General features: G+C 46.9%; 2 protein-coding genes across 5 annotated transcripts in view; one reads left to right on the top strand and one right to left on the bottom strand.

Annotated features, from left to right (window-relative positions):
- BCCIP (BRCA2 and CDKN1A interacting protein) overlaps positions 1–6,416 on the bottom strand; it is a 16,792-nt gene extending 10,376 nt beyond the window's left edge. The window contains exon 1 of the mRNA XM_010859156.1: positions 6,252–6,416. Coding sequence (XP_010857458.1) covers positions 6,252–6,392 — 141 coding nt within the window. The 5' untranslated portion in view covers positions 6,393–6,416. The remainder of the gene's footprint in view (positions 1–6,251) is intronic.
- Positions 6,417–6,533: 117 nt separating this feature from the next.
- The window catches only part of UROS (uroporphyrinogen III synthase), a 25,905-nt gene continuing 23,420 nt past the window's right edge, over positions 6,534–9,018 (top strand). The window contains exon 1 of one of the 4 annotated variants that reach the window (XM_010859158.1): positions 6,534–6,906. In XM_010859158.1, the coding sequence (XP_010857460.1) occupies positions 6,684–6,906 (223 nt within the window). In that variant the 5' untranslated portion in view covers positions 6,534–6,683. Of the gene's footprint in view, positions 6,973–9,018 lie in introns of all 4 variants that reach the window. The other 3 variants (XM_010859160.1, XR_826973.1, XM_010859159.1) reach the window with 3 other exon arrangements.

The raw sequence follows: 9,018 nt of genomic DNA on the forward strand, positions 1-9,018 counted from the left end.
AAGAAACATGCTGAGTACAAGTAACCAGAAGGTCTGTGCAGCTAGGCAAACGGATCTCGCACCATGAAGCAGCAGACTCTAAGAAGCAACGCCACTGAAATATTCCATAAATAAACGAAAGGATTACTTCACTCCAAAACCAAAACCTCAAAGGCTTCTAAGTGCTAGATAAGATCAGCCTTTGAGGATCCTAAATCATGCCTTATTAGTATTACTATTATTGCTGGAGGGTAAATTACCAGCAGTAGCGCTGAATCAGAGGATTCACATATTTTAAGCTTTGATTTTGTCCAACTGCCCCCCACCAACCCCACCAACACTACACGCACGTGCCTGTTTCTCACACCCTCGTCAGTGGTGGTTACTACACGAATTTGCAGTCACTGGTAGTCTGATTACCCTTGTTAATGTAAGCACTGATTTCTACAACCCAAAGTTAGCTAAACAGCCAGTTAAAAGTGCTAAATAAAAAACGATGAGACCACGTTCAACGAAGGGGCCAAAGAGCAGAGCTGTTTTGTAGGGAAAGCTCTGTTCCATGGAGCTTTATAACATTATTGGCCAGAGATACATTAACACATCTTTTGTTACCTAAACATTGACTGAAGACGTTTCAATATTCACTTACATAAACTGCAAGCCACAGATGTTAGTTTCTGCAAAAATCCTCCAGTCAGTAATGAGTTATTATACACCCCCCCATAACCACAGTCCTCACCCTGCACCCACGCTTCCCCCACTCATGTTCATCTCCCCACCACTCTCTTCCTTATTCTGATCCTGCCATACCAGCTGTCTCTCAGTCCAATAACCATTAGAACTTTGGGTTTTCTTACAAATGAAACGAGAACCCACCAGAGCAGTCAGAGCAAGAAAGGGAGAATAGAGCTACATTTTTTTTTTTTTTTTCTGGCCATGCCACGCAGCATGGAGATCTTAGTTCTGCAACCAGGGATCAAACTCAGGTCCCATGCAGTGGAAGGATGGAGTCTCAACTGAGACAGTGAGGAAAGTCCCCAGACCTATATTTTTTAAAGATCTCTCTGCTGTGGATGGAGGAGAGACTGGAGGTTACAAGAATGTAGCCAGTTAAAACGTACTACAGAAGTCCAGGCAAGAGACAGTGGAAGAGTGGCCTGTGATCAGCACAGAATCACTGATGAGAAATGTCTGGCTACTGATGGTAAAGCCAACAAGATTTTGAGGAAAAGGGAGGAATTAAATTTAACTTTCAGGTTTTGATCTTGAGCAGCTCGTGAATTTGGGAACCATTTATGAAAGCAGATAAGTTAGGGGGTGCCAGGTGAAAAAGAACCAGCAATGGCTTTCTTGACATAAGAGAAGCCATTCTGGCCTCATCCACTTTGTATTCTAAGCCTGGCCACAGTGCTTGCCCTCAAACAGGTCTCAGTAATTAATTATCTGAAGGATACAAAGGAACAGAGAAAAGGTAATTAAACAGTGCAGTGATAAAAGTCCCAGTTAATAATATTTGAGATCTGCAGGAACTAAGGTCCCCACAAAGTGGAGGATGGAATAAAGATGGTGACCCTTCCAACTTCAATTAACTAAAGCTGGGACTTGATCAACCTTTGCCTCAATGTTATGCTTAATTCTCCTCTGCTTAAGCCCATTCATGAATATACATGCATCCTAACTTAAAAAAAAAAAAATGTTCTTTTCATCATAGGAGATTGAAATGCAAAAGTAGGAAGTCAAGAGATAATAACTAGCAGGTTTGGCTTCAGAGTACAAAATGAAGTAGAGCAAAGGCTAACAGTTTTGTCAGGAGAACATGTTGGTCACAGTAAACACCCTCTTCCAACAACACAAGAGACAACTCCACACATGGACATCACCAGATGGTCAATACCTAAATCAGACTGATTATATTATTTGCAGCCAAAGATGGAGAAGTTCTATATAGTCAGCAAAAACAAAACTTGGAACTGACTGTGGCTCAGATGATGGGCTCTTTAGTGCAAAATTCAGGCTTAAATTGAAGAAAGAAAGGAAAAGCACTAGGCCATTCAGCTATGACTTAAATCAAATCCCTTATGATTATACAGTGGAGGTGACAAATAGATTCAAGGGATAAGAGCTGGTAGACAGAATGCCTGAAGAACTATTGATGGGGGTTCACAACACAGGAAGCAGCGACCAAAACCAACCCAAAGGAAAAGAAATGCAAGCAGGCAAAGTGGTTGTCTGAGGAGGCTTTATAAATAGCTGAGAAAAGAAGTGACAGGAAATGGAGAAAAGGAGATATCCCAACTGAATGCAGAGTTTCAGAGACTAGCAAGGACAAATAAGAAAGCCTTCTTAAGGAAAACAATAGAATAGGAAAGATTAGAGATCTCGTCAAGAAAACTGGAGATATCAAGGGAACGTTTCATGCAAGGACAGGCACGAAATAGGACAGAAAAGGTATGGACCTAACAGAGCAGAAGAGACTAAGAGGTGGCAAGAATACACAGAACTACACAAAAAAGGTCTTCACGACCCAGATAACCACAATGGTGTGCTCACTCACATAGAAACAGACGTCCTAGAATGTGAAGTCAAGTGGGACGTAGGTAGCATCACTACGAACAAAGCTAGTGGAGGTGATGGAATTACAATTGAGCTATTTCAAATCCTGAAAGACGATGCTGTGAAAGTGCTGCGTTCAATACGTTAGCAAATTTGGAAAACTCAGCAGTGGCCACAGGACTGGTAAAGGTCAGTGTTCATTCCAATCGCAATGTCAAAGAATGTCCAAATTATCATACAATTGCGCTCATTTCACATGCCAGCAAGACTACACTCAAAATCCTTCAAGCTAGGCTTCAGCAGTTCATGAACTGAGAACTTCCAGATGTACAGGCTGGGTTTAGAAAAAGAAGAGGAACCAGAGATCAAATTGCCAACATTCGATGGCATAGACAAAGCAAGGGAATTCTCAAAAAACATCTACTTCTGCTTCACTGACTATGCTAAAGCCTTTGATTGTACGGATCACAACAAACTGTAGAAACTTTTTAAAGAGATAGAAATACCAGACCACCTTACCTGTCTTCTGAGAAACCTGTATGCTGGTCAAGAAGCAACAGTTAGAACCAGACATGGAACAACAGGCTGGTTCAAAATTTGGGAAAGGGTTTGTCAAGGCTGTATACTGTCACCTTACTCATTAAACTTCTATGAAGAGTACAGCATGTGAAAGGCCAGGTTGAATGACTCACAAGCTGGAATCAAGACTGTCAGAATATCAACAACCTCAGATATGCAGAAATGGCAGAAAGTGAAAAGAAACTGAAGAGCCTCTTGATGAGGGTGAAAGAGGAGAGTGAAAAAGCCAGCTTAAACTCAACATTAAAAAAAACTAAGATCATGACATCCAGTCCAATCACTTCTTGGCAAATAGAGGGGGAAAAAATGGAAACAGTGACAGATTTTTATTTTCTTGGGCCTCTAAATCACTGTGGACAGTAACCACAGCCACCAAATTGGAAGATGCTTGCTTCCTTAGAAGGAAACCTATGACAAACCTAGATAGCATATTAAAAAACAGAGACATCACTATGCTGTCAAAGGTCTGTATAGTCAAAGCTACCTATAATTTTTCCACCAGTTATGTATGGATGTGAGAGTTGAACCATAAAGAAGGCTGAGCACCGAAGAATTGATGCTTTTGAATTGTGGTATTGGAGAAGACTCTTGAGAGTCCCCTGGACTGCAGGTAGATCAAACCATTCAATCCTGAAGGAAATCAACTCTGAATATTCATTGAATAACTGATGATGAAGTTAAAGCTCCAATACTTTGGCCACCTGATGTGAAGAGCCAACTCACTGGAAAGACCCTGATGCAGGGGCAAGAGGGGAAGGGGGAGACTGAAATTGTTCGGCAGGAAGGATGAGGATGAAATTGTTAGGTAGAAGTTAGGCATGAGCAGCAGAAGGTGGCCCAGCCAAAAAGGATCCCCAGCCAAAAAGGATCCCGGTTGATTTCTAAACCCCATCCCAGAAGTGCCTAGAGGAGCTCACAGATATGATACAAAATAACCAGAGACTTTTCCAACTCCTGATGGACCCTAGACACAGGATGGGGTGGATACAAACCAACCACAGTGGCTTCCTCAAAATAACCTTAGGCAGCTAGGAGCCTATTAAGGGTTCATAAATATTCTACACATAGATACATGTGATTACAACAGACTTAATTATGGGAAGAGATGCACAACAGAGCCTGTTGTCATGCAACTGTCAATTGGTCTTGAGTGTATGCCCATTTGCACCCCATTTCTTGATTGGTGGTGGGTTCAGGCCCTATTCTGCCCACTGCACAACCAAAGGGAGGAGATGGGAAGTAAAAAAAGAGGGAAACCAAAAGGGATCATTACGGTAACTCCACTGGGGTAGGCCTGCTCCCGTGTCTTGAGAGTGTCTATTTAATAAAAGATCTGTCTGCTTGAGCTGTAACTGAGCTGTAACTTTTCTGTTGTTTTAAACACTTTAGTCCATCATTCCAAACTTTTCTTGGCGATGAGACAAGAACTGAGAGAGAAAAATAAACCAACCTGACAGAATGATTGGGTAGCATCACTGAATCATGCTGCAATCCATGGGGTCGCAGAGAGTTGGACATGACTTAGTGACTGAAAAACGACAACTTAAAACCACCCCTGTTTTGCTATTTGGAGAGATACGGCTTTGGGAAAGATCCTCGGTGTTCTCCTTATTTGCTGCAAGAATAAATTGTTCCTTCGTCCAATCTTGGGCTTGGTTGTGTCTGTAGGCTCGACACCCACCAAGAAGGGACCCCAGTTTTTGGAAAACATTTACAGACATGGCAAAGTCTAGGAGCATAAATTACTACTTTGGCTTTGGACGTGTTACGTTTGGGGTACCTATTAGGCATTCTAGGGTCTTAAGGACCATTCAGTCTTAATTACTCATTCAACAAACATTCAGTTCAGTTGCTCAGTCGTGTCTGACTCTTTGAGATCCCATGGACTGCAGCATGCCAGGCTTCCCTGTCCATCACCAACTCCCAGAGCTCACTCAAACTCATGTCCATTGAGTCGGTGATGCCATCCAACCATCTCATCCTCTGTCGTCCCCTTTTCCTCCTGCCTTCAATCTTTCCCAGCATCAGGGTCTTTTCCAGTGAGTCAGTTCTTCACATCAGATAGCCAACATATAGGAGCTTCAGCATCAGTCCTTCCAATGAACACCCAGGACTGATCTTTAGGATGGACTGGTTGAATCTCCTTGCAGCCCAAGGAACTCTCAAGGGTCTTCTCCAGCACCACAGTTCAAAAGCATCAATTCATCCGCGCTCAGCTTTCTTTAGGTCCAACTCTCACATCCATACATGACTACTGGAAAAAACATAGCTTTTTAGACGAACCTTTGTTGGCAAAGTAATGTCTCTGAAACAAAGTGTTAGTCATTCAGTAATGCCCAACTCTTTGCCATCCCATGGACTACAGCCCACCAGGCTCCTCTGTCCATGGAATTCCCCAGGCAAGAATACTGGAGTGGGTTGCCATTTCCTTCTCCAGGGGATCTTCCCGACCCAGGGACTGAACCCAGGTCGTCTGCACTGCAGGCAGATTCTCTACCGACTGAGCTTTGTTGGCAAAGTAACGTCTCTGCTTTTTAACGAACAACATTAAGTATCCCTAGCGCCAGGCTCTATAGTAGGACCCAGTTCTATGAGAACGTGTCACCAGGACTTGGTTTGAAGGGAAGATACATCGACTTAGATGAGACTTGAACAACGGAGGGAAATCACAGCAGGAGTAATAATACAGGCGGCGCGAACAGCTGAGGAGGAGGCGGGCCTCCGGGACACGCGACTGGGCCGCCTTGAGGTAGGCGGGTACCGGGACCCCCGGCGCGGAGGCCGCGGGGAAGGCAGTGGATGGACTCGGGGCCTTGAGGACCCAGGAGAGTTTGTGGCTTCAGCCTGAGAATTAAACACAGTCACCGAGGAGGGTGGTGAGGCGATAGGAGGGCCCAGGGCCCCCCGCCGCCCCGGCCTGGGTAGGCCTTTTGAAAACACCTTTGTGGCTGCGATGTGTCAAAGACCGACGTGGTGCCTGTGTGAGGGCCTTTCCTCACCTCCAGGTTCTGTTTCAAGACCCTCAGGTAGCGGGAAGCCGCCACTTCAGGCAGCTCACCCATTCACACGGCTTTGGTTGTCAAAAAGTTTGTTTTTTTCCCCCAGACAGAAGGTAAACCGGGGTCGCACGGGCGTCTCACCTCATTGACGACTTCGTCTTCTTCATCCTCTTCTTCGTCACTGTCGTCTTCGTCCTGCTCCTCCACTTCATCCTCCTCTTCCTCATCGCCCAGAGCCGGGGGCACGCGGCTCACAGCACGCCGCTTCGGCCGGGACGCCATGTTACCGGCGCCTCTGCGCCTGCGCAATCCCCGCGCGCCCGCCCTTCCGGATCCACCCATTCAAGCCGAGGTGGGGCGGGTGGGAGGGCACGAAGACCCTCGGCGCGGAGCCGGCGTGACCCACAGCCGTGAAATCCGAAAGTCAAGTCCAACTTGGGGGGGTCCTATCTTGGCCTTTTCTTCCTCCTTCCATTGAGCGGCTCGTCTTTCCAAGGCTCTCCTCACCACCGGCCCCCCCACTTTGTGCAGTGGTTTGAGCCATCTCAATAGGTCGCCTGGGTGTCAGTGCGCATGCGCGAGCTTCGGCGCCGGCCCCTGGATCCCCCACCGCGGGTACAGGTGACCAGTAACTCTGGGCGGGGGCTTGGACTGTCGTCGTGGCAACGCTGGCCACGTGGTAAGGGGGCCGCCCTCGGGTCTGCGCTGAGCGTAGCAGCCGGGCAGCCTGCAGGCGGAAACCTTGAGAGTCCGCCCCGGCGTGGGCTCTTGCCCAGCGCCTCGCCAGCCCCGCCAGGTAGGTGTCGCTTGTGCACGGTACCGGCGAAGACACAAGACTTCCGCGGACGCACGGGGACCCGCCGTAAGCACCCCTTAGGTCGCTGCTGGCCTGGGTGGGCGCTGGGCCGTGGTGCGCGGTCCCCGAAGGGAAAGAAGGTCGCGGGACCAGAGCAGATGCCCCAATCCGGCAGGCGTTGCCCAGCACAGTCGGTGGCACAACCTTGTCCGTAATCAGTGAATGCGATCCTGATACCTGCCCTTAGCCCACTGTCCTTAAGCGCATTTCTTGATCTGAAGGTTTCTTTAAAATCACGCATCAACCTCATCGGCTTTAGGGCAAGTTGTTGGTTCAGTCGCTAAGTTGCGTCCAACTCGGGGACCCCCATGGACTGCAGCAAGCCAGGCTTGCAATGCAGGAGACTTAGGTTGGATCCCTGGGTAGGGAACGTCCCCCTGGAGAAGGAAAGGAGTACCCATTACAGTATTCTTGCCTGGAGAATTCTATGGACAGAGGATCCTGGCCCATGGGGTCTCAAAGAGTCAGACACGACTGAGGGACTGACACTTTCACTTAGGGCTTTCCTGGGGGCTCAGACAGTAAAGGATCTCCCTTCTACGCACTAGACCTGGATTTGATCCCTGGGGTCGGCAAGATCCCCTGGAGTAGGAAATAACAATCCACTCCAGTATTCTTGCCTGAAAAATCCCATGGATAGAGGAGCCTAGCAGGTTATAATCCATTGGGTCTAAAAAAGCCGGACATGACTGAGCGATTAACACTTTCAGGGCCTGTGGGGTTATCTAAAGGACAGACCTGAGCCCATTTTGAGAAAACACAGTGGAGAGGACTGTGGTAAACTAGACAGTGTGTACCCAGCAGCTCTGCAAGTTGTGGCCAAGTGGAAAAGTCGGCCAGTGTTCTCAGTTCTCACTTTGCAAGAGAACGTGGAGAGTGCTGGACTTTTACCAGAAAACGTGATTTGTAAAACTTGTGCCAAATAAGTCATCTACCAGGCGGATTTATCCCGCAGACTGCCAGTCTGCAGCCTGTTAATGTTATTTGGGGGGAAAAAGTCACTAGAGAAGACATCAGCTTTCTGAGAGCGAGGTCTGTAGTTTTCCTTTTTCTTTCTGTAAAATGAGCAGAGTAGGTGGGAAGTGCGATTGCAAAAAAGGAATGAGCTGTCCCTGACTCTGTTGCCCCCTTCGCCTCTGGCCCTTGATCTTTCCCGGCAACAGGGTCTTTTCCAGTGAGTTGGCTCTTCGCATCAGGTGGCCAAAGTAATAGAGCTTCAGCTTAAGCATCAGTCCTTCCAGTGAATATTGAGGGTTGATTTCATTTAGGATTTACTGGTTTGGTCTTGTAGTCCAAGAACTCTCAAGACTCTTCTCCACCACAGTTTGATCACAGGAATTCTATTTTTAATGTCTTGAGGAACATACTGTTTTGTACTTTGCAAATTTTCCTCAATAAGCATGTAGTACTTTAATAAGTTCAGTTCAGTTCAGTTGCTCAGTCATGTCCGACTCTTTGCAACCCCATGAGTCGCAGCATGCCAGGCCTCCCTGTCCATCACCAACTCCCAGAGTTCACTCAAACTCATATCCATCGAGTCGATGATGCCATCCAGCCATCTCATCCTCTGTCATCCCCTTTTCCTCCTGCCCCCAATCCCTCCCAGCATCAGAGTCTTTTCCAATGAGTCAACTCTTCACATGAGGTGGCCAAAGTACTGGAGTTTCAGCTTTAGCATCATTCCTTCCAAAGAACACCCAGGACTGATCTCCTTCAGAATGGACTGGTTGGATCTCCTTGCAGTCCAAGGGACTCTCAGGAGTCTTCTCCAACACCACAGTTCAAAAGCATCAATTCTTCGGCGCTCAGCTTTCTTCACAGTCCAACTCTCACATCCATACATGACCACTGGAAAAACCATAGCCTTGACTAGATGGACCTTTGTTGGCAAAGTAATGTCTCTGCTTTTCAATATGCTATCTAGGTTGGACATAACTTTTCTTCCAAGGAACAAGCGTCTTTTAATTTCATGGCTGCAATCACCATCTGCAGTGATTTGGGAGCCCAAAAAAATAAAGTCTGACAGTGTTTCCACTGTTTCCCCATCTATTT

Source organism: Bison bison, unplaced genomic scaffold (genome assembly GCF_000754665.1).
Source record: "Bison bison bison isolate TAMUID 2011002044 unplaced genomic scaffold, Bison_UMD1.0 scf7180017864456, whole genome shotgun sequence".
Classification (NCBI taxonomy): Eukaryota; Metazoa; Chordata; class Mammalia; order Artiodactyla; family Bovidae; genus Bison; species Bison bison.